This window comes from Coturnix japonica, chromosome 13, assembly GCF_001577835.2.
Source record: "Coturnix japonica isolate 7356 chromosome 13, Coturnix japonica 2.1, whole genome shotgun sequence".
Taxonomy (NCBI): domain Eukaryota; kingdom Metazoa; phylum Chordata; class Aves; order Galliformes; family Phasianidae; genus Coturnix; species Coturnix japonica.
The window spans coordinates 9,380,931-9,407,174 of NC_029528.1; the positions used below are offsets into that span (position 1 = coordinate 9,380,931).

General features: G+C 35.4%; 1 protein-coding gene across 2 annotated transcripts in view; it reads right to left on the bottom strand.

The window, feature by feature from the left end:
• Window positions 1-306: 306 nt before the first annotated feature.
• GABRA1 (gamma-aminobutyric acid type A receptor subunit alpha1) overlaps window positions 307-26,244 on the bottom strand; it is a 37,172-nt gene continuing 11,234 nt past the window's right edge. For both annotated transcript variants that reach the window (XM_015876366.1, XM_015876367.2), the window contains exons 4-10: window positions 22,563-22,630; window positions 18,017-18,237; window positions 16,828-16,910; window positions 11,890-12,033; window positions 8,213-8,365; window positions 6,328-6,530; window positions 307-3,155 (exon numbers count right to left, since the gene is read on the bottom strand). In XM_015876366.1, coding sequence (XP_015731852.1) covers window positions 2,847-3,155; window positions 6,328-6,530; window positions 8,213-8,365; window positions 11,890-12,033; window positions 16,828-16,910; window positions 18,017-18,237; window positions 22,563-22,630 — 1,181 coding nt within the window. In that variant the 3' untranslated portion in view covers window positions 307-2,846. The remainder of the gene's footprint in view (window positions 3,156-6,327; window positions 6,531-8,212; window positions 8,366-11,889; window positions 12,034-16,827; window positions 16,911-18,016; window positions 18,238-22,562; window positions 22,631-26,244) is intronic.

Below are 26,244 nucleotides of genomic sequence, written 5' to 3' on the forward strand. Positions count from 1 at the left end.
AGCTGGGAGATAGTGTATTTCATTCTCTTTCTATCCTATATCATGTTCATTGTACTAAACCTCACCAGTTATTCATCTGATTTGAGTTATTATTTCACTGGATGCACATTATACAGACTGAGCAATATTTCTTTTAATGTCAAATCAGATTTCAGAAACACTCCTGTTGAAAACACTGAGCAGAAAACTACATCCATTAAACTGCATTCTTTACCAAATGAAACTTTACTTTTCAATGAATAGCAGTTCATAAAGTGATGTGTTGTAAAAAAGAGTAACTAAAGAAAACCAAAGTAAAACATTCACTTTCATTATTTTTAGCTTTATTATTATAATAGAATTACAGTCTGACATAAAATAAAGAGCTTTTGCTAAACTCTGTAAAGCAATACATGCTTCTGCCATAAACAACCTCTATTAGATTTAGGTTTTATTGCCACATCACTGCACTGAGGTGCAATAAACATTCAATGTCATCTTTTTAAAATTATCCCGGGAGTAAACAAACTGTCCTCTATAAGAGTGTATCATTATTTTCAAGGAAGACTTACTATTATTACATGGTTTAGCAAAGCACTGTAAAAAAGCTACATAGAGAATACCTTGTCTTTGATAAACTTTGCAATCAAGTTTGTACAGTATAATACTATTGGCATAGACTAACAAACTAAGAGGTGATATAATGCGGTCATTGCATAGCAAAAAGCAGACTAGTTAAGTAATATTCACATCTAGTGTGCAAAATGCAGACCGAAAGGTAGCTATGAATTACTAGAAGGATAAAATGTCCTAAATGAACACACTAGTTTAACGCCAAAAATAACAAGATAAACAAGTACACTGAAGTTAAAGAGCCATAGTTTATTTTTTTCTATACATATATCTACACATGATATCAGAAGATGAAAACATCCCCCTTTAATAAGCTCCAATCAGATAACTTATCAAGTTGAGACAGGACTAAATGTTAGACAATGAAGCAATATTAAGGAGGAAAAAAAAAACCAACAAAAAACAAAAACGCAACTAAATTAAACATCAACTACTTCCTTTTGTAAATAGAGAACGTCAACTTTCTGACTGGTTGAGAAAGTTCATAAGACATTGCCTGAAATATGACTGTGAAATTGGATTTTGATTAGCTGTTTCTCTAGAGACTTATGTAGCATTTCTTCGAAACTGACTCAGTACAATGCGCTGTGGTTTTTGAGTTGATCCTTGCCAACACTCACCATTATTCCCGTCTCTTTGAAAAAGATTGATCTGAAATTTTATTTCAGTTTTATTTCAGCAATCAGGAATAGCGATACTGACTAGAATTGTTTTTAAGGGAGCACGATACCTGCAAAATGGACATCTTGTATTTAAAGCCCTTACATATTGTTCCTACAAATATATTGCTACAGTAAAAATGAAATGTTATAAGTTTACTCAATAAAATCTATTTTCCTGTACATTCTTTTCTGTATGACTTTTTTTTGTATTTAATGCTACATATATTACATCACTTATTGTAACAGTTGTGTATCAGCAAATATAGCAGTAATATACAGATGAATTTCTGTCTTAACAAATATTTCACCATTTTTACCTACCAAATATAATCCCATATTTTAGTATTTATGCATGACCTGAGCAGACCAGTCATTAATCTAATAGTAAACATTGGATGACATTGTCAAATTGCAAGTTACTGTACACTTAGCCACTTTACCAATGGAATTAATTCCAAGCACTTCCTACATATCTTTTAGACTTTCCAATGCCGATGATTTTTTTTTATTTAGGCTCTGAATATGTTTTACTGAGCGCTTACCAACATATTAAGAGCTAAGAGGTGACTTCTAAACAATGCTTTAAGAACAAAACTTTTAAAAAGTTTTTTAAAAAAAGAAAAAGAAAATAAGAAAAATGTACAATCTCATGCTGCATATTTACATATATTATTTAAATACTATATTTTGTCTTTCTGCTATCCATAAATTTCATTCTAAAGCTTTTCTTAATGTATCGTTTTATAAAAGAATACATTCAACATATCTAGAGCTTGCAAAATTTGTGTTTTGTTTTGGTTTGTCTGTTCTTTTAAATCTCTAGAACAGTGATGAGTAAAAGCTATCTGTAAAAGCATCTGGGATTTGCTTGGATTACACAGTAGATAGAGGAACTTGGGGTCTGAACTTGATTGTGCAACTGGTTTGAAATCTAGTCTAGTAACAACTAATCACTTAGAATAAGACTGCAGTAAGGGAGCAGATTAAAGCATTTTTTATGTGCTATACAGTGATGAACTGTATCTACATTGAGATTTTTTTATTTTTTTTTCTTTAACGATCATTTAATATTTTAACTTAGGTCATTCACAATGTAGAAGAGAAAAAGGAATAGGAAAATAACCTTATGGGATTCAGCAAATGGAAAGCTCTAAATCCTTAAAAAGATTATAAACAGTGGTTGAAAAGGTGGTGCAGTATAGTATGTGCAACATGGACATCATAAAGAATATTTTCCTGCTCCTCACAATCCATTGAATAAAAATATCTTTTTCACGTACATATACAATATATCTTGGGGACATTCAGTATTAAGCTATCTACAAATGCTTGCTTTTTTTTTTTTTTTCCCATTTCTAGAACTTACTTTCCCTTTTAAAGAATCAGTTTCCCAAAGTATATAGCTTATATTGTTCTCTCCCTTGTATATAGGGTTCTTAAATATACAGATATATTTTACTTCTGGTTAAATGAAGAAACCTTTATGATATTCCGAATGGGAATTACTGTATGTGAAAACTGGAAGCAATTCCCAGAGCAAAAGACAAAACAGAGCTAGATGAATAAATGAGGTTATTGATGTGGAGTCGGGGCTTTTAACTGAGGCTCCCGGTTTAAATAGGTAGCCCAATAGACTAAATTAAAGATTCCAAAAAGCAATGGGAAAGCTATTCTTGATAGTCGATCAATTTTGCTGACGCTGTTAAAAGTTTTCTTGGGTTCTGCAGGCTTTGTTTCTGGCTTAACTTCTTTGGGCTCTATCGTTGCACTTTTAGCAATGGTTGCCAGCCCAGGGTCCCTTGCAATATTAGGGGTGTAGCTTGTAGCTGCAGCTGTGTACGTGTTATTTTTCTTAATGAGAGGATCCTTCACCTTCTTTGGCTAAAGAAAGAAGAAAATATTTTATTTGTATTGGCTTCTCTATAGGTAAAAAAGCACAATGAAATTTTGGTATAAACTAACTTGATATCACAAGTTGTGATAACCTGTAAATGACAAGCTAACATCAGGGGTACACGACACATGCAAAATACTTAGATGAAGACAGGGACAGAATCACTTATCCTGGATTATTTGTATTACTTAAATGAAAGTATATGATGGATAGTGAAGACTTACCCTGATAGGCTCACAGTTAGACAAAATTACCTTTAATGGTAATGAGCAGTGATGAACCATTCGTAATTCAGCACTCTCTTAATCAGCTCTGCCACTTGACCAGCATAAGAACCTTAAAAGATGCTGAATTGTGTAATGTAATTTTCCAGTATTAAGACAAACAGCGTTCTTTATGGTTCATTCTAATACAGTACTTACATAGAAAAAATACCATTTTAAAAATACCAAATAAAAATATCATTTGACCATGACACAGAAGAGTGGATTATTTAGAAACATTGCCAAACCAGTCGTCTTATTTTGATACTATGGATTTACACCAGAAGCATATGAATTAAGGGAAATTTTCACTTCCTACTTTAATACTGCAGTTGGATCATAATGGCTGAAATGCCATTATGAAGTGAGGGTCTTAAGCAGTTGCACGATTTTTGTAGCCAACTCATTTTGTGAAGCAAGATTTGAATGTTTCTCAGTGGTGAAGAATTTACTAATCAGAAGGTATATGTAGATTTTCAGATGGGTCTTTATGTTTTCTAGTTTTCTACTAGTGGGGGAGAAAAATAGATACATTTTGTCGTGTGGGGTTATCAGCTGAAATTCAACTGTTGTATAGAATGCAAGCTCTTCCTCCAGTAACATCTCAAGAATAAATGCAGATGTTACATGTAGTGGATGGATAAAGAAGTGTAAATAAAAACGTGATTTATCAGAAAACAAAAGCAGTTAACAATAAAATACTAAGAGGTTGGAAAATCATTATGCAGTGCTTGTTGAGGGGGAAAATAAAGGGGAATGTTGACCCCATGGTCCTTCAGAAGTCAGAAGATGATAATAAGGATAAATAGAAAACAGTATGAGTGGTTTTATTGCATCATTTCACAGAATAACAATTAGAACTGTTATCAACATGCAGCTGTCCCAGAGAGGAAGTACTTATTTAAATAGTCACAGTACTATTTATGACAGATTGACTATAGATTAATAGCTAAATATTCAAGGTGGTAGGGAGAGGGAGAGGAAGGACTTTAGTTTATAAACAAAGAAATAAAGAGGTGAACACTTATGTGAACAAAAAGGCACCTGAAGGACACCTGAGAATAGCTGCAAAAGCATGATGGCGTGTGGGAAGAGGCTTGTTGAAGCATGACAGAGCTTCAGGAAGGAAACGTGTACTGATGAAATGTTAAATCTATTTCTTCATAGGAAAGGGGCTTCAGATAGTGCCTGTGGTGTAGATGCTCTTTGTTTCAAGGCAGTAATATTCACTGTAGCTTGAAGCTCAGGAAAAGCTTCAAAATGTCCTAGAATGTATTTGCTGAGTAAGATGAACAAACAGCTGAAAAAAAAAAATAATACTCAGAAAAGACAAAATCAGAAGGCTTTCTGGTTGCCTGTCCTTTCCCTTCTTCATGAGCAGGAGGGCTGCTGACATGGTTGCTTGGTAGCTTGTACTGTTTCCCCATCAGCAAGATGTGCTTAAGAGTAGCTCTAAATCCAGCAGGGTGAAGAACCAGATCATGGAAGTGTCAGGGGACACTCAGCCTACAGATACAAATTTCATGAGGAATTTGATCCAAAGGAAGGCCTGACACCAATCAGGGGCCTGATACTTTATGTCAAATTTGAATTTATGAGAAGATAATGGAATAGCTAACAGCAGCCTTAAACTTTGTTAATATGTGATGCTTTGTTTACTGTTAGGTTACTTTGCTTGCTTTTCTTTGATGCCTGCAGGTAACATGCTTTTCTGGGTACTGTTGCCTTATAACAAAGCATGTATGAAGACCCTTACCTGCTAGGGAACTTAAAATCATACATCTTCCAATGTTTCAGGCTGTATTTGATTGTTGTGCTTTTACTGATTTGGGTTTGTGTTTTGTTTTAGGTTTTTTGTACGAAAATTTAATTTTCTTTGAAATTTATGTCCGGTTACAGTGATTGATATTAGTAAATAGACAGTATTAAAAAGGGAATAATTAATATTTAATATTTTCTGTTAATGTAATTCATTTTAAAAATATGTGTCACGTAGGTAAGAGTGCTGAAAAACAGAAAAGAATGACTTTCAATGAAGATACGTCAGTAACTGAAAATATTGACCCGCAGTGGCACCACTCGAACCTGTAAGTTAGTTACTTCATTTTGTTCCACAATGCTTTTATGTTGGTTGTTGTTGTGTAAATGTTCAAAGTTTATTTCTAATTTATCACTGAATGACTTACACAACGAAAATAGAAAAACAGTAACGAAGAATTTATATATATCCTATCCGTACATTCCTGAATTAAACACATATATTCGCATACCAATGAGTAACATCTGCTCCTCCAAATATTTATTCTGCTGATTCTCTAATCTGTGAATGTTCATAAGCAATTAGGCAATAAGTAATTAGGCAAGTTAAAAGTCTCTTTCAAGATCTCTTAAAAAATAACCCAAATGAGCTTCCTCACAGAAGAAGCTCACATGATACTTCATAGGAAATAGGAAACTCTCATTCCCTGTACATCTGCAACAATTTGTTGATGCATATGTGACTTACACAGTCTGATCCCAACAAGGAGACAATCTGATGTTCTTCTTTGCCTTGAGGGAGGTGTGTATTGGGGTTACTGACTCCCAAAACAGCCCAATTTCATATATAGGCTAAGAATTAAAAATAAAAATATTTCTATTTTAAAAAAAAAAACAGGGAATTAGTAGTAGGCAAGGGCAAGAAAAAGCCCTGCATTGATCACTATCACTTGGCAATCTTCTGTAAGTTAAGGAGCAATATACTCTGAAATAAGAGTATTGCAGAGAAATACAGCAGCCACAAGATTTTTCCTCTGCATAAACAAAAACAACAACAAAAAACCCACTTATTATAAAACATATGGAGATCACGTGTGACATAATATGAGTTGTTGGAGTAGATACTAAGTGGCGTTACCTTTTCAGGAACAACACTTTTGCCATCCCATGCGTAACCTCTCTTGGTGAAGTAATTCACTGTTGCAAATTCGATGAGTGCAGAAAACACAAAGGCATAGCACACCGCTATAAACCAATCCATGGCAGTGGCGTAGGCCACCTTAGGGAGTGAATTTCTTGCACTGATACTCAGCGTGGTCATTGTTAAGACAGTTGTCACTCCTGCAAAGCAAACAGGTTTTGTCATCTTATCAGCGGTTTTATTTTGCACTTCAGTTCTCAACTACTACAACAGATAGAAAACCCTCATCTGCACCCATCATTCCTGTGGACCTCTCCACTTAAATTCATTTGCTATCTGATGATACCAAGTTTCAAGTTCTATAGATGCCGTGGAATCTTTGAAACATGTGTTCTATACTTTTCTTCTTTCATGCTGCTTTAATACAATGGTAATTTTTAAATGGGGATGTAAATAATTTCTTAAGTTTTGTACTGGATGATACGTAAAGCTTCATGGAGCATGAGGAATCATCACTGCTCTTCCTTACCCAAACTGTGTAAATTGCCCTAAAAATATATCAATTCACACATGTACTTCTTGTAGTAGTTCTAATATATTTAAGCGTAAACCTTAAAAGCTTATTCATTTTGTGTTACTTAGCCTGGTTGTTGTTAATGCTAAAATCGTTTACAAAGTATATGTTCCTTCATACATAAACTCAAGAAGTTTTATGTAGCATTACATTTATTTAAATTCATATTGTTACAGATGTTCCCTGATGCCCCCCAAATAGCAGAGAATTTATTTAAGAACAGCAATAATGTTATCTCTAACTGTGATATCCAATAGCTGATGACACTTTAGCTCCCTGTGGAGCTTTCACTGGTGGTGGTAGGGCTGTACCAAACTCACTCTGCAAAATCTGCAAGCGTAGGCTGGACGTTTACATCAAGTCATATGGCCACAAGTTACCTTGACAACTGCAGTATCCTGCATTGAATGTTTTGGAAGTTCATCTTTGCTGCACTGAGTGTTAGTGAAAATACGCAGTGGTTTAAAATAGGCCAAATAATGAACAGTGTATTTACATACACTTGTGTAAAGAGCTGGAAATTTTGATGCCTAGTGAAGAAGCAATTTCCCTTCCCTGAGAGACAACCTAATCTCCTATTTGACTCATTATTAGCAAGCGTGTGTTTCTCTTGTGCAAAGCAGGATTTATAATTTATATTATCTGTGATAGTAAGTGGGCTAAAAGATGTAAGATGTGCTTTTGTATACATTCGTTCATGAAAAATATCCTGAGATGTTTTTTTACTGCCATTAGGAAGTGGAAAAATCACCTATCTCGATACCTAATGATGGAGTAAACACAAGGGTGTTTACTAAATAACTGTCTTCTAAAAGGAGAACTTTCAAAAATACACAGGCTCTGGAGCCTCTCAAGATAGCAGCTGGAGATCATGCAGTATTATATATTATTCATTGTGAGACTAGGAAATGTTGTCCTCTATCTAGGGACAATGAAGTACGGCAATGCAAAATGCTGACCTGACATTTCCTTTTAAATGGCATGTGTGAAGAGAGATAAAATAGATACAATTTCAGTAGCTTTGAGTACACAGGCTCATAAAAGTCCCAGATCAATTCTCAGTGCAGTCAGTGATAAAACTTCTGAAGTAATTGTAGACATTAATCTAAATCACGCTATGTAAATAATATGTAATTATCTTGTGCTTTAAACCATTCTTCTGTAAATGCACATCCATATGTCTACAAAAAGTCTTTACTTGGTTCATGAGGTCTTGGTTCATGTCACTCTGTACATAACAGTTTTACCATAAACATTCTTACATTTATTTGGCATGTCATTGCCAAGGAGTTTTTAAGTCTTTCTTACCAAATACGGTTCTTGCTGGAACAGATTCTCTGTTGAGCCAGAAGGACACCTGTGACAGTATCACTGTCATGATGCATGGCAGGTAAGTCTGAATGACAAAGTAGCCAATCTTTCTCTTCAAGTGAAAATGTGTAGTCATAACAACATATTCCCCTAAAAATAAATAAAAATAATTTTAAAGAAATACAAAAACTGTAAAGCTTTCATAAATATGAAAATCAGGAGACTTTAAATGACATCACTGTTCATTATATGTACAACTATGATTAAGGAAAAGAAAAAATCTCAAATTATATTGGGTTAGCTCTGAAGAAAACGTTTAATAAAGCAAATTCTGAAGTTCCAATAATAACAACAAAGTTATACAGTTCTGGGAAACTCTAATTAAATTTGCATCTTTTCATCTTTACTGAGTAGTGAATGAATGTCTGCAGTAATTGGAGGCTGTTTAGGCCTCTTGTGAAAGATTTCATTCCATTAGAAGCTGGAAAACTGCTGCAATATACACAGAGAAACATCATCCAAAGACCAAGTGATGACAGCAAGTCAGAAGTGTTTCAAGCTTAAACTGTAATTTTTGGTGCAGTTATGTTTCTATTATCAATGTTTGGGCTTTATCTACTCTGAATACTAAGCATCTCTACCCTACTGAATTCCATACCTTACTAAATTAATATCCTCTTGCCCAGAAAATGGCTAGTGCAAGAATAATATAGAATATTTTCATTACCAATAATGTTTTAGGTGCTACAAAAACATATGATTTGTGTATTCCAATTACATACAGAAAGCATTGTTAGCATTTATATAACTCTGTAAATCTTTCTTTCCAGACAGTAGCAAATAATGCCTTATTTTCAGACCATTATTTACAACATCATTGGAAACATATTTTGAAGAACAGTATATTCTCAAAAGACTGGCAAACCTATAGCTATGACATTTTGTTCAGTGTAGACTGATTCTTTATACAATGGATGCTATCTTAGGAATGGAATGGATGGAAATGTAACTGGATGAAAACCTCTGTTTAGATTAGAGATGATGTGAAATCACCATTATTCTCTTTTAATATACAGGCATCTGGAAAGAAACCATTGCTCCTGAACAGAAAAGGCTTAAATTGGATTGAAAAACTATGTCTAGACATTGACTGCTTATACACTGAGCATGTTAAATGCACTTTTCTTTAAAAGAAAGTCTAAAAGAACTTCCATTTGAGCATTCTTGCTCAATGTATAACCCTGAGGAAATCATATAGACAGGATGTGACAATACTGCTGATCTGTTTCAATATAAAATGGAAGTCAGTAGCAAATGGGGAAAAGAGAATCAATTAAAAATTAAAGGTAGAGCAAAGGCTATACAAGGAAAAAATTCTATCCAAAAATAGAACGTCCAGAGTGATACAGTGGTTGTTGACATGATTTTTACCAATTGTTTTTTTATTTTCACCTGAACAACCTGCAACAGTGATTGTAATCTTACGAAGAATGCCAATCCTAGCTTAAAAAAATAGTAACTTAATTTTATCTGCTATAGCTATTTTAATGCAGTCTCATATAGAATGCTCACAATGGAATGCCAGAATTAATTCAGCGATCATAGAAGGCAAGCTAAGAATACAAAGTGAACACATTGCTCTGCTCTGAAACTTTATTTAGCTGCTTAAATTATGAAAGTATTTTTAACCTCCAGAAATGAGAACAGGATTCAAAGCAATAAGGCAATTAAAAAGTCCAGATTACTCTCATCAGTTCAGTGCTACAACAGGTCTGAGTTAGAAGGCAGATAATACCATGAGAAATGTATTAAGCAAAGCATGGGCCTAGAATAATACACTTCAGTTAAAAATCAGAGGCATTTCTTTCAGTCCTCAAAATACCAATGCACTGATTTATAAAAACACTGTAGATCTTTTAATGAGATTTATTTTAAAAACTACAGGACATTTAATTTATACATGTTACACAATACGAAACCTTTAAAAATGGCCACACAACTCCTCCATTTACATTAGCCTAATGTCTTGAACTGTGTCCACCATTTCAGTCTTCCCAGTGCTCTGGGAGTCTGTATCTGTGCTCAGCACTTTTCCTGTAGTATTTAAGCAGTCTTTAATTCCGCAATGTTTCACAATTAAGAGTCAGTGTTCGGGTATTGTAAATTAACCCGTGTCCTTATAATGAAATGGTTGATACTCAGTAAAGTCAAATCATACTTATTACTTTATGCTCTTTAAACTATTTTTAATAAACCCAGTTAATCAGGTGGGCACGTAAACTTAATGTGCATCACATTAATTTTAATGACATGCAGACATGAGGTTTGAAGCGGGAAATAAATTTACTATAATAATACTTATCCTATCACCATTGGTAGAAATAAGGCTTTTCTTGACATTAGTTTAAAGCAAAATATTTCTCTTTCTATGCTGTGTAACCCAACAGAAAATAACTCCTCTTAAGAAATAAGCTCTCAGCTGGTTTTTAGAACAATAGGAGAAGAATATACCACTTAGTGAGTAGAGCCCTGCTGATTCTCTATGCAAAACAATGTTTTCAAGGAGGCAAAGTAATTCTATGTAAATGCAAATTTTCCCAAGCCCTTTATGCATTTGTTCAAGTACTTATAATAATATGATTTTAAAGTCCACCTGAGTCAATAGGACTTGATAGTTGAAGAGTGACAGAAATTGCACATACAACTTAAAAATGACTGGCTCCCTGCTTAAGCAAAATGGCAGCAACAGTATTATTTTGCTTACTGAATGCTATAGTTAAGCCTCTAGAACCTGCACTTACATGTGTAAGGAAACAGAACAGATTTCTCAACAATGGAAGCAACAAGTTTGCGGAAGCAGTTCTGTTGATATTGTTCTTATGCTAAGTCCTTTTTTCTGCCATTCCAGTTTTTAAGATTACATCTACTGAACAGAAGCTTCCAAGTAGTAAACTGAAAATTGGAGCACCGGAAATATATTATGCTTATTAGTATAAGATAAATTTTATATCTTAGGTGGACTTACAAATAAATGCAAACTAAACAGAAAATAAATCAGACATTAATTACAGCTCACATTAAATTGATTCATTTTCTCTTAAATGTCCTTTTACCTTACAAATGACACATTAGAAAGTTTGGTTTAGGCACGTTTGTTTTTCTTGAGCTCTGTCACAACTGCATGGGCATTCGAAACCATACAGTTACTTCTAATGGAGTGCTTCTCTCTGATCCACTGAATGATCAAGCCAGACAACACTTTGAGCTCTTATTCATTCTCAGTGTTCAGCTTATGTCTGTGTTTAGATCTCTCTGCCTTTCCAAAGTAATTGAAGTAAAATACCAAAAATTAAATCTTGAAATCTTGAAAAAGGAAAGATTCTTTATAGTGTAGATTGCTTTGTTTCTTTATTTTTTGTTAGATTCACCACTATAGGAGGCTTTGTAACTGTTGAACTATTTTAACAACCAACTGAAGTAGGAAATAATCCAGGATATGTTACCTTTTCAGAGCTGTGTTTTCCTAACCTGAAAGCCTTTTATAACAATTTCTCTCACTCACTCTTTCATCTGTTGATTTTTGAGTTTTTCTTCTCTCAGTTCTCCTCTGATGTTAAAGATCTTCCATTAAAGCAAAACCACAAAACCCTTCCCAGCAAACCTTTTTCACAGACCTGTACTGGACTGAACGATTCCAGAGTCCACCGTTTGTCCAAGCAGATCATATTGGTTCAGTCGAGAGCCATCTTCAGCCACAACCACTGACCTTGCAGGCTCCCGTGTCCATTCATACACAACCTCTGCTCTGGTATAAGCATCTAATTTAAAACAAATACAGCACATTTCAGCTTTTCACCTGTTGCCATATGACTTTAACAGACCGTTGTTTTGAGCAGTAGATTGAGTGTTAATTTCTCTTTCACCAGCTACAGAAAACCCAAAGATGACTAGCTTACTGCAACTTTTTGACTATGGCAAGTGTAACTGCCTATGCCTGTCCTTTTGATGGTCATGTAAATAGATGCTGTAGGGAGAGTTTAAGGTATGAGGGACTTTCTCATTCTTACATCATTCCTAACTGTAGGAAATCTAACTAATCAGAAAGGAGTGTTAGTTATGGAATTTCAGGGGCATTGAAGAACTCAAGCTTTTTTTTTTTCTTTTTTCTAATTTTTATCAACTATCAAAAAAGATGAGCTCCAGCATCTTCAGGTTGTGGTGCTGTGGTGTTGCTTGATCCACTGTAATAAAATAAGTCCATCTCAGAGTAGTTTTACTGAACTCTTTATTAGCCTGACCAGAGCTCTCTACTTTGGCATCCCCCTCTCACACTGCCTTTGCTCTGTAACAAACATAGCAAATATTTTTGAGGCTGGATTTCTGGATACTCCAATCTCAATTAATCAAGCACGTTATATAGATATTTAGTAGCATCCTACATATTCCATCCAGATGTTCTGTGCTATTATTAGTATATTATTTATATTGTTTCAGGAATTAAACTATATACTGTTTTTTATCTTAGTCTTCCAATACTGTTCTGTCATTTTGTGTAGTCTGTGGTCTGACAGCTCTCGCTTTGAGCAGTTGGGGTGGGAGTTAGCTGTCTACATAGAGGCACTGAGTGTCATTCTTGACACCTAGGAGTATCCAAGACATGTATGGGACTGAATGTGTGATTAGAACCTACGTAAAGCTTGCTCCCACCAGAGGCAGCTGGAAGCCAGATGGGACATCTTAGGGCATCTAAAATGCCACTATAAATGTATATTTAAATGACTAACTGACTCCTACCTGCTAGATGAGATCTTCCCTGTACATTTCAGAACTGGTAAGCAGGAAAGTGAAAGGAGAAATCTGATTCACTTGACCTCATTTGTGAGTTAATAATTTTATCTTATCAGTAAAAGAGATAACAGTAATTGAAGAGGTGATTTTAGATGGAGCGTACTGGTAAATTAATTGCATGGCATTTGATCCTGTGTTATTAAAGTGCAAGGTTGCTTTTGCCCTCAGACTTCACATTCCCCAGGCACTGTAACCTATACATAGCTCTTTTGGAGGCAACTGTAAAAGCAAATCTACTTATTTATAATTCTGACCTTAAAAATAACAGCCGCAGTTGGTACAAGAGTTTGTCTGATTCTAGCCAAACAAAGAAAAGGGGATAGTATCAGCTTAGAAACACGTTACTTGTTATGGAGTGCACATGAAGTCTGTGAGAGTGGGCTGATTTCCTGAACTGCTGAGGACCACTGGATGAGAACTTGGAGGGAAGGCAGCACACTCTCCAGTGCTGGAAATGGGCTCTACCCTGCCGAGTGACTGACATCCAGCCATGTTTGGTTCACTATATGCACCACAGATGGTGTGTTCCCCCTCCTATCTTCAGGATCCAGTTGACATATTGCATAAGTAGCAGCATATTCTTTTGCTCCTTTCATTATTGCTTTGCAGAGTTGCCATTGTTTTATACTGACAATCAGATCTTTGTGGGAAAAATTGAGGACAATCAGATTTTTGTGGGAAGAGTTGAGGACAGCAGCTGCCTTTCTGATTTTGTTATGCCAACATATGGCTTTTTGTTGTTCCAGGAGCCTCTTTAGCATTTGTCACATTGAATTTACATTGGAATAACCTCTAGCTTAAGCTGCTATTTTGGCAAATCATTTTAGCCTTGGAGCTGGGTCAAGCATTTATTGGCCTGTACAGTACAGGCAGAATCCATGGGAGATGAGCCACTCCTTCAGTGTGGGGCTCTTCTGAATCCAGCTCCAAAAAGAAATGAGCAACAAAGGAGGATATGGAAAAACTCTTATCCAATTTAATTCAAAACAAATACTGCTGGGCAAACACTACCTTGGGGAGCTACTAAGTCTAGTATTGTAATTTGCACATAAAAAGTGGCTTTCATTACAATTAAAGGTCTTTTTCAGTAAATTCTTCAGTCCATTAAGATTAATTTCATGAATTACTTTAGTTGTCTGAAGGGAATACCCCAAATGTATTGGAAGGTGATTCTCACTGAAAAAGTAGCAATTAAGTTTAAGATAAAATGTATTCTCTTTAGAAGAATAAATTTATTCTCTTTTTATGTGTACAGCGGTGAGACCGGTTTCCATAACTTGTCCAAATCTAGCCACTTGTCCAGTGAGAGATGTTTCTACTTACAAATAACCAAATATTGAGACAAAAATAATCTGGTAATTACGATATATAATCTAAGGAGACGGATGGTGGAGGTCCAGATTTAAGGTTCTATTTTGGATAGTGAATTCCTCTGCAGTGTTTGCAGTACAAGCATGCTGCAGAACTCGCTACCCCAGATTATATAAAGTCCTTTAGCATTATTAGGAGAATGCAGAGTTTCCCTGAAAATGCTTTGATCTTGTCTCACAACACTTCCCAGAATTTGGAAGCGCTTGCTTTGCTAGGTCCTGTTTTGGACGGCTGGCATGATTCTAGCCAGCTTGTGTTCAAAATGGAAAAAATAATGCAAATAATTTGTGCAATAAGATGGCCCACACTCTGGACTGGAATACTAATTATCACTTACGAATTTAGGGTAGCAAATGATATTTCAGTCAGAAATAGCACTGTGATTATCCTTTGGTTTTTCCTTAAATTATTTTAGGCAAATAATATATATATTATGATAACAATGTAGTGCAGAATAAAATGGAAACAAATTAATTTAGATACAAATGATATTCAGTAATACTTGTACATATTTTGGTATCTTGTTTTCACCTTATGGTGTGACTCCAGGGCTGTATTGGCATGGATATTATCTGTCTTTTTCATAATTTCTTTATCTCTTCATCATTTAATCAAGGCAATATCCTTACTAATCTGAGAAACCATGCACTCATTGAGCCAAGAGTACTCTAATCTGGGCCACGCTGAGCCAAAAATAGCTGAATACAGGAAAAGAATGGAAACCATTGTACACACTGTAGTGTCTGATGTTTAAGGCTGTTGCTTAATGATATACAGATCTGCTGACAGATGTCTTATCAAGTCATTAAAAATTCAGTCTGCTAGTTCACGTTTGTTCAAAAACTGTTGATGGTTTAGCTTTCTATCAGAAGGTTTTATGCGTGCTTATCCATCTTTCTGTCTTCCAGATCCAGCATACATTCAATATGCATTTCAAAAGAAATTCAGTCCTGCATCTGCTTCTAGTGTAAGTGGGATCCCAGGTGATCCCAAGTGCCCAGATACACTGTTATTGATCAAAGATCCGTTGCAGCTTTCTTCTCTTTATTATTCAGACTAAGGCTTCTTTTCCCCTTTCTGTTTTACAGGAAATTTCAAAAGGTTTATTGGAATTGCTATAAGAGAGCCTGACATTCAAGTACTAAGCTATTTCTGTCAGTTATACTTCAAGTCTGTATAAGCTTCTTTTCTTTAAATTGTATCTAGGAGGCTTGTAGCTCTTTAAAGAGAAAACTCCAGTGCTTTCTCATAGGAAGCATAGAGGTAGTCAGTGCAAATAAACTATCATCCAGTCTGGAACCATGTGAAGAATGAACTGAATGTTTTGTTTGTTGGCTTCTAAAATAGATCAAGTCACTAAGTACCTATTATCAGTGAAATGGCCCATTTCTACTAGAAAAAAATAGCCACTGAGAAAACAATTTGTACAATATTATATTTTCCACACGTTTTATCTTCCCAGTTGAACTGAGTGAAATAAAGCAGATCTTCAAATTTTTTTTCCTCCTTTCCTTAAAAAAAAAGGACGCTTCCATGTCAGATGCCATTATGACATATTGCCCCTGTGCTGCCATCTGTCACATGGCAACAAAATGTAATGGAATGTTGGTAGGAAGGTTCAGCCTCTGCTGCTATCTCACCAGCATCTGTTTCTGACATTGCAGGCAAATGAAGTAAAAGAGGAGGCATTACTTTAAGGTAATAATAAGTTTAGTAAACTTTTAACTATCAGTGTCATGTGGGCTGCTACTCAAATTATAGATTTGGGGAGAAATTCTCTCGTTACCTGGAGGGGGGTCAGCTATTACTCTGATTTCAATTACATTGTGTTTTGTTCAGTGCGTTCTCTAATGTAAGGTTAAAACTGTTGCAAGTTACATTCTCTCTTTGGAGTTCTGTGATGTTTTCCACTTCCAGAAATGTTGTGTGATTGAAGTGTGAATGGTACTGTAATCTTAGATGTAATTTTCTTCTAAACATGCAAAATCATGGTAGGAAAATTATTTTTACCTAAATCAACTGAATTATCCATGGTCTGTATTACTTATCTTTAAAACTGACTTTGCGACTTAAATATGTAAATAAACAAGTAACAACAACAAAGTAACCCTAACAATAACAACATCTTGTGCATGACAAACTACTTTTCTAGAAGTTAAGGGTGATACCATTTTCCTCCTTTGTGAATCTCCAGGCATGACACTGGATCATGTTTAAGACACCTCTCTGTCTTATTCATTACATGGATTATTTGTTTGAAATATAAACATACATAAGAATGAGACTACCATTAAAAGTACCCAAAATTAAAGCCTTGATGTTTACGCAGTTGCACAACACATCTATAAAGTGGCCTTAAAAATGGAGAAATCTCAACTTAAAAATACACTTACAGCTTCCAAATTTCAAGGGGCAAGCATGCACATCCATAGGAAAGTCTTCTAAATGCATTGGACATTCTGCTCTCACAGTCAATCTATAAAGGATCAGTGAGCAAAAAGACACATTTATTCTACTTTCATAGAAATAGTAAATAGACTACTATTTAGACACATAAAATCGTCTAGCATCTGTTATGTGATTAATAAGCAGTTAAAACAGGACCTGAATGGCCTATCTCGGGATGCAGATGGACCTTTGTAAACACAGCAATGAAAGTGACTGCTTTATCCATCTTGACTTTCAGACAAAAGAGTCACATAAATATAGCTATATAGAGACAACGTGCCATTTTTTTCATTGCTCAGTCCATGGCTCTTTTCAATTCAGAATGTTTCCACCACTATGCATCATCATTATTTTGAAATAACGACCTCTGCTTACAAATGATTAATTCAAGTTACTACAGTCATAAAAAGAATAATATGTTAACAATAAGAATGATCCCAGAACAAAAATAAATAAACACCTAATCAATTCAAATCCGTTAGTGAAATGTTTTTCTTTCTACAAATGGAATAATAAGTGTTCTTCTTTAAATTCTCGTGTCCTGTATTTCCAGTAAGCACAAGAAATTAGAATGTGCAATTAATTCTTTGCTAATCTTAGAATGAAACTTCTATAGGATGCAGAAAGACCCTTTTATGTGAAGTAGGAGGCTAGATTACATTGAACTTTCAGTCTTCATTCAGCTTTCCCTGGAAGTGTTCAAGGTGACGTTGGGATGGGGCTTTGGGCAACCTGGTCTTGAGGAAGGTGTCCCAGAGCATGACTGGAGATGTGGAAGTAGGTCATCTTTAAGGTACCTTCCAGCCTAAACTATTCTGTAATTCTGTTTTGCTGATAGAATCCTTGAAAGCAACTCAAAATTAAGGTCCTCTGCAAATTGATTGTTTCCTAACTCTCTAGGCATCTTCTCATAAGCAGTTGTCAACAAATCTGCAGCATCTTTAAAGGTAGCACAGCGGAAGGAAAACATTTGCAAATATCTTTTTGTCCATCATTGTATGACCTATTGTGAAAAAAGATGATTAAACAAGAATCAACCCTCAAAAAAGAACCTGTTTCCCACTTGGAAAATAACTTGCTTTACCAACTTAAGCTGTCAGACTAAATGAAAAGATGAAATATTTGAGGGCTCACCTCATTGTGTACAGCAGTGTCCCATCCTCTGTAATTCGTAATAATTTATTTGGCATCGTCATATTATGAGCAACTGACTTCTTCCCATTGTGGAAAAAAGTATCTGGAGTCCAGATTTTGCTGGCCATTAAATTGTTTAACCGGAGAACAGTCATAGGTCCTTTGAATTTAAGCCTCTCATCTTTCCAGCTTTGGCGGAAAAAGACATCTATAGTGTATTCCTACACCAATTCAGGAAAAAAAATAATAAAAAGGTAATGCTGCCATGTGTTACAACACAGGAATTTGAAAATTATAATCTTACTGTTCCCTTAAAGCAAGACTGTTAATTAAATTAGTAATTATCGGAACATTTATTCTCTAGATTACTTACAGCATATTTGAAGCTGGCTATTTAGCAGCTACAATATCATAACTGCACTGAACAGAATAAATGTTAGGAGGAATAGCATATCAGAAGTTAGAAAGAATTGCAGATACAAGGTATAGGAAACAACTTTTGGACCAAAAGTCATACTTTGGGCCAGTGGGGAAAAGATTAGTTCAGTGTATGCAGGGCGAATCAAAATAACCAACATTCACTATGAAAATGAAGATGACATTCTACAAATATACATTTTTAGAAATTAAGAGGCAGAGGGTGAAGCTAGAAAACATATGTTGGTGCTTTCTAAATAAAACACAGAATAGTTTCACACTGGGGTGGGAGAAAATATGGAACAGTCTTGTGGATGCAGTGTACTATAGTATTTACATGGGGAAACACCCCATCCCTAAGCGGAAGTGCTAAATGGGATTATTCTTTGCCTTCCATCACTATTATTACTTTATGATAAATGTCAAAAGCAGCTATCCAAACACTGTTCAAATTACCCTGAATGATAATCTTTTGGCTGAGAAATGGAACGTTTGCTGAGATCTCCTGCCAATGACTGACGGCAAATCCTGAAGGCAAGTGTCTCTGGCACACAGTGCTACAAGTAAAAGAGCTTCCCCAAGGAATATATTAGTAAAGAGAAACATTGTGGAATGAACATTTCAGATCTCTCTCTAGCAGTCTCCCTCAGACTTGTGATTTTTATTGAAAAAAAAAAAAAATGGCAGCACTGTACAACATAAGAAACTATCAGCAAGTATTGATGGTGATAGTCTTGTGGCATTTTCCTGATTTCAGGGATCAAAACACCTAAATAAGTTTATTATAGACAATAAAATGTAGTTCCAGGGGATGATCTTTGTTGTTGTTCTTCTTCTTTGCATCTGAGACCTGTGAATCATGTTGATGCATATTTAATTGAAAAGATAATAACATTTTCACTTTCTTAATCACATGCTCAGTGTGCTGCTGGAGGCTGGATTTGTTCAGCTCCAGTGACAGCAGTTGTGCACTTTTAGAAACATCTTCCTTCAGAACTTTGCTGGATCAGAGCCTCAGGTAGAACCTTGTGCAAAATCTTGTCCCACATGTGTGGAAGAGTAGAAAATAGAGGAGATACAATAGGCAGTGAAGTAGGTGGCATTAAAATACTGTATTTCCTCAGCTCCAAGGATTCTTCTTACACACTTGGGAAGAGTAGAATACATGCCCAGATGGTGATACCACTTCAGTGTGCATTTAAGCCATTCACTTTCTCTTGCAACTGCAAAGGTGAGTGGGAGGTGGTGCAGGTTTAGAGAAGGGAGTCTGGGTCTTCCCTTTACATGAGCATAGGATTCGGATGTTGGAGTCTGGGAGGTTTGGTAAAGGAATCGTGACAGCAGAATACAAAATTCAGTTAAAAAGGAGCTGACAGATCATGCCTGGCATAAACTGCATCATTCTCTATCCCAGGCTTCAGTGCCATAAACCACTTTGGCTGAGCTGTCTTACCTCCTTAGCTTTCTCAACCCGCTTTAACATGTACAATAACTCTCCTCAAATGAATCCTGACAGACAGCTGATCTCTAAGATCAAGTCATCAGATACTCTTACTGTGATTATAGCTTTCTTCCACCACGGACTGCCATCAGAACAAACTGTGTACCATAGCACTGTTTTATGTGCAAGTGGGTGAGCAAGATAAAATTCAGTACAAATTCTCCACAGAGGAGAGTCTTCTGTCTTTAGCTTGTAAGTAAAGAAAGAAGATTCCTATTTGCACTTTATATATATACATACATATAAATTTCACCAAAATGACATGCATATGAGAATGAGTAGTTATCTGCTCATTAGTTCAATCCACCATCTGAGAGATCATGCTTCAAAGTCTGTGAAGTTCTTCCAAGATTATATGTATTTATTTCTAAAGGTATTTTTCTCCTCTTTAACTTTATTCCCAGGTTTAAGATGGAGCGAAGGCATTCTCTTTATAGAATCACAGGTTATGTCTATGCTGTTCTTAAAAGAGTGTCTTGAGAGTGGGTAGGAACACCATGTACTGCCTGAGATATCAGCCTACTATGTATATAACTGCCTCATTGGATTCCTGCAAACAGATGGTCTAGGTATGCTGGTGTCTCACTGTGGCTGTAGTTTTGTAACATATGGCGTCAGCTGGAATAGCTCATTCCCAGCCTCAAGCCATCAGTCTAGGCTCAGACAGCAGTGCATCGTCCTGTTGGCGTGCCAATATAGATGCCTGTGAGGCCTTCCTGTGACCAATTCCCATAATCCAGTCAACAGTGACTGTCAATCTTCTCACTGGACCAAATTTGGGGTAGCCCTCAAATGATAGTGTCGACAACCAACTTGTAATATGCACAGAAGGCTTTGCATTAAATGTGCATGCAGTTAACATAAATTTATATTCTGATAAGCTCTTCATTTGGTCTTTCTCTCTATGTTTTTCTCTTATTTTCACACATTTCCTTAAGCAGAAGAGTTAGCATAAGTAGGCTGTACACACATTAGTTTTTATGCAAGGGGAGTAGGAGTATTACACTAAATCCTTTTCTGTGGTCTCTTGCTTTTCAAAAGCTGTGAACACCTGCCTGTGTGTTTTTGGCAGTGATTGCTTATGCTATAATAATGCAGCTACAGTGAGCTCAGTTTATCTTTTCCAACTATACTTATTCCTAATTTTGAAAGTAGATTATTTTTTACTTCAATATTTTATCCCTGAAACCCAAATCCTATGCAAATATTAGTTTTTTCCAGGAACATCAAATTAGCCTTACCTTGTACTCAATAATGAAATCATCTAAAACTATCAACTCTAAGTACACACTGAAGTTCAGACAGACTGTTCCCAAATAACACAGCAGAGTCACTGGCTACTCTACATTTATGTCTGAATGTAGGAAAGCATCAGTGCCTGTTTATTAACTCGCTGTTCTTTGTTTGAGTTTCCTAGTAAATATGACTCAACAGATCAACGTGAACTGAGCAGACAAGTCATCAGTGTGTCTATTTACCGGGATTGCCTTTCGATTTCCCAGCAGAAGCTGGAAATAGCCCCAGCATCTCTTTCTCATGTACTTATGATGGTCTAAGTTGGAAATATAGATTTGACTTTAGGTTTATAAATGGTGTCATCCAAGCAGTCAGGAAAATGGTGGCTTTGCATAAAGCTCATTTATGAAAATAAACTATTTTAGAAGAGTTACTTGCTCTGTGGTTCTGGTTTTTGATTAGACGACTGACAATTCTGAAGAGATAAACTGAACTTCCTGTGATATTTTTTCTGCATGTTCTTATTATCTCTTTCTTTTGTGAATTCCTCCAGTTAAACGCGGGCAGTTACAAGATTGAATTTTCTTTTTTTTTTTACTTTTTTTTTTCCCCCTCCATTTAAATTAATGAGGATGTTTTCTGCATTCATCTTTACACAGGATCCAACAGATACTAGTAATTGCAAACCAGGCTTTCCCTATCAATAGCAACCTACTTGTGAAGGTCTCATTTACATGCAAAATTTAAAGTACTTTATCCATATTTTTACACTTTTTTATCTCTTAAGACCAGGGATCACAACATCTTCATTCAGTTTTCTGAACTTCTGAATCCCCTGCAGTTATCTGGCAATTTGATTTTCATATTCATGCCATAAAGAAGTGACACTAATTCTCCCATTAATCTTCTCTTCTCTTTCAGCAGCCAAGTTCGAGGAAACTCACTTCCAATTGATCAGTAGCTTTTAATATAAAAACACAGGTTAGAGTGTATGGATGTCACATTGTAAGCACAAGTGTTAATTGCGTTTTAAGATTATCATCTTTCTCAGCAAATTGGATCAGTGACGTGCCAGCAAGGACCTGAGCAATCATTCTCAGAGGAGTACTGATCCAAACCTTAATGCATTTCATAACTTATTAGGTAGCAAATATAAGGTGTGTTAGAATACATTATTAAAGTCATTGAGGATGCTAATTTCAGGGCACTTAAATGCAGTCACGGCTAACAAGAATCACTGCACGTAAACACTGACAGCATTTCGGAATCAAGGTCTTAAAAAAAACACAACGGCTTTAAAAGTAGTAAATACATTCTTGCTTACATCCTCCATCCTTCAAATTAAAAAGACAAGAGAAAATGAACGCTCTAGAAATATAGGCCATCACTTACCATATCATGGTCTGAAACAGGCCCAAAGCTGGTGACGAAGATGTCAGTCTTCACTTCAGTTACACGCTCTGATGAAGCAGGAAATTAGGACAGTGAGTGTCTATCAACAGTCTTCATTAGATCTAACCATTACCAATTCTCACAATAAATAGAAAAATTATTGGCTTTGATTAGCAATTCTAAAATTGGTCTACAATACAGTCCTGATAATTTATTGCTTCTCAGTGTAATTTCACAGTGAATATGGTCAGCAACAATATATATATGTATTTTTTATTATGGTGTTTCCGTGGGACTTTCTGAGACACGATTTGTTGTGCTGAAACACAGCAGACACAATTCTGCTGCTGTAGAAATCTTGTCACTCTTTGACTATTAAAGGTTTTTGTCTGACATTCAAGCAGTGCCAAATATTTTAAAGTGTACTTAAAAGTCTCATTGGGTACCCAGTGCTGCTGGGAAAGCTGATTGAAGGTCTCTAATAATTAACCCTAAGCTTATGAATTATTTATTTAGTGCTGGGACACAGAAACAATTAAAAAAAAAAAGAGAGAGAGATAAAATACATTCTCCTGTATAAAAAAGTAAAGGTGAGTTTTCGTTTTGTTTATTTATTTTATTTTATTTTATTTTATTTTATCTTATTTTATTTTATTTTATTTTTGCATGAGATGTCTTCATTACTCCTGATTATGAGAAACAGAAACAAGTTAAAACTTTTCAAAATGAACATAATCTCATCCACTCTGTCTGATTTCCATACAGAACCAAATACTTGGCTTCTGGAGATCCACTGTTTAAAGTTCATTTCAGAAATTCACAAACTTAATCTCTCTCCTTCCTCTCCCCATCCCCTCAGTGTACCAGTCACTACAGCATGCTGGTATTTTCTAGGATACACATCAGAAAATATTCACCCAGGATGGCAAGTATCAAAATAACTCTGTTGAGTTAAATATAGTTGCAGGGAGTAACACCACCTGAAGGCATACATCCTAACAGTGTTGAGTGGAGCTAACCCCATCAGCTCTCAGAACTTACACAGATCTCAGACTGAATATTCACTATAAGCACTAAACAAACTAGTGTGGGTTGGGTTTTTTTTGTTTGTTTGTTTTGGCTTTTTGTTTTTTGTTTTTGTTTTGTAGGAATTTGAAATGTGGAAGGAGATTTGCATTTCTCAAATAACTTTCAAATAAAATAAATAACTTTAGAAATTTTTGACACTAAAAATAACTTTTGAGAGGCTAAAAGAAAAGTACAGAAAGTGAAGGTCATGCAGCAAAGCAAAAACTGTCATTTTCTGTAGTTCTTAGGGACGTTGTGAAGGGTTTGAATGTAGATCAGGATTGTCATAAGACAAAGAAACATATACCTATAACATCCATATATTATTGTTTAGATATTGTAAAATAATTAACTAAAAATAATTAATAGAATCCTCTGATTTGAAAACACTTCAGATGTGCTTTTTTGGTTGTTGGTGGCTTTTTGGTTGTTTTTTGTTTTGTTTTGTTTTGCATCTGGGAATAAACAAGATTAATTGAAGTTCTGACACAAAGAGAAGTGAAATATGGAATCATGGTTAACAAGCAATACACATTTTTATATATAACCCCAAAAATTCTACTGACAGTGTTCTACCGTGTACATAGGGTTGTCAGTTGCATTCCAAAAACTCTACAACTTGTCAATATATATATTAAATCGGTTTAATAATACAATATATATACCAAAAAAAAATACCTCTCATTGTAAGACAGCGGTAATCTGAATGTAAATTTGCTTCTGAATCTACCATCGTTCCTGTAATATGCTGAATGACTCTTGTATTCTGTTAGAAGATCAGTTCAAAAATCAGGTAGTAGGAGAAGAAATCTGTAGCACTCATTGAAAAGACTGAATTTCCAGTTTATTCTTTGTAATTACTGTAGCTGAGTTGCTTAATAGTGGTTCTTTTGGTTCTTTGAATCTGACAAAATCACTGGATAGGTGCAATTTCCTCCTTGGCTGTCCAGTGAAATGAAGGCATGACCTTATCACTGTTTACAAGCTTTTCAACTGACTCAGAGAAATTTAAGTATTCCTTTGACATCTAATTGACTCTGGACTTAAAGAAGTTCACAGTGAGAATTTAATCTTCTATTACGGGAAGAAGCGTATGGTTATCCAGAAAGTACTTGGATTGGAAGTAGAGTGTTCTCTCCTTCAGCTCATCACTTTTACAAAGATCAAGAGGTGAAGGCTATGGTCTGGTATGAAACAGCCAGCAGAAAAAGAAGATGTAGTTTTCACAAGGTCCAGTAAGACACTGCTGAGTATACTTTTTAACTTACAGATGCCCTATCACCTTTTCATGAGACTGGGAATCTAGTATCATCATGAAATCTATTAGCTTTCTGCATATTGAAAGGTGAATCTCAAGCAACCCTTTAAAATCCTTCATTCTGACTTGCCACTTCTCCACCTCCTTTCTACTGAGGCATTCCCACATGTGTCATTAGGAAACAGAAGGTGCTGGAAGCTCTTCAGCCCCAAGGGATTCATTCTTAATAGTATAAACTCAGAAATTTAGGAGACATATGGCCATAGAGTACAGGTTAAAGCTTAAGGAAATAATTTTGGGGAAACAAAATTCTTCCAAATTAAGATGGAAAGTTTTTGAGAAAATAAATAGAAAAAATAGTGTTGCTTTTCATTTCTGTATTGCAGCAAAGATAATTCAAGTGACACAAAACTTGTAGTTAACAATAGAAAAACTTGATTCTGAAATCACAAAAGACTGTTGTCATTGTACCAGTTAAGACTTCTGTAGGCCATCTGATCACCACCCTCCACAAATCCAAAAAAACCCCACTGGGCGCATGATCAGATGATTAGTTTTTCCTTTGATTTGTACCACATTTTCAAGAGTGAGAAAAATGTGGAAATGTGTATGAACACAGAGATGAGCCCCTCCAAATCTATGTGGAAATTCTGAAATTTTTGTTTACTGTTTAACTAAATAGATGATTCAACTGTGCTGTGTTTAGAGCTTCAAAAGTTGTGACTCACTCCTGCACAGAAGATGTGTTTACTGTATGCATACAGTTAGGATATATATTTAGAAGCAAGGTTAACCACGTTCTGTTTAGAGCTTGAATACCACGAGAAGGCTTAAACTGTGCTTCAAATGCTCAGAATGCATTGAGATTTTTTTCAAGAACTTCAAATCCTGATCTATATTCAAAACCTTCACAATGTCCCTAAGAACTAGAGAAAATTCTAAGCCATTAGAAACAGGCTCGGGACAGGAGCTGATCTTACTGCTGAGGATAAATCCATCAATCAATTGTGAAGACACTGGCCATGTCTCTTAACTATAACATCTTTCTCATGAACCAGGAATAGATAATAATAGATAATACAAAGATATCTGTAGATCATGTAATTCCATTTAAAATAAATAAATAAATAACAATGAAATAAAAATTATTAGTGACCAAATAGCTTTACATTATGTTTAACAATGTATGCTGTAAGGTCCATCTGGTTATTGATCAGCAAAATGACTGCTGTGTTTAACGGCACGGAATGACACATCAAACAATAAAATGGTTTGTATCGGGGGGAAATTATTTTGATAGAGATATGCCTACAAAAGTGTCAGTGTACACTACTGTCACTGCTTCCAGCCACCGTG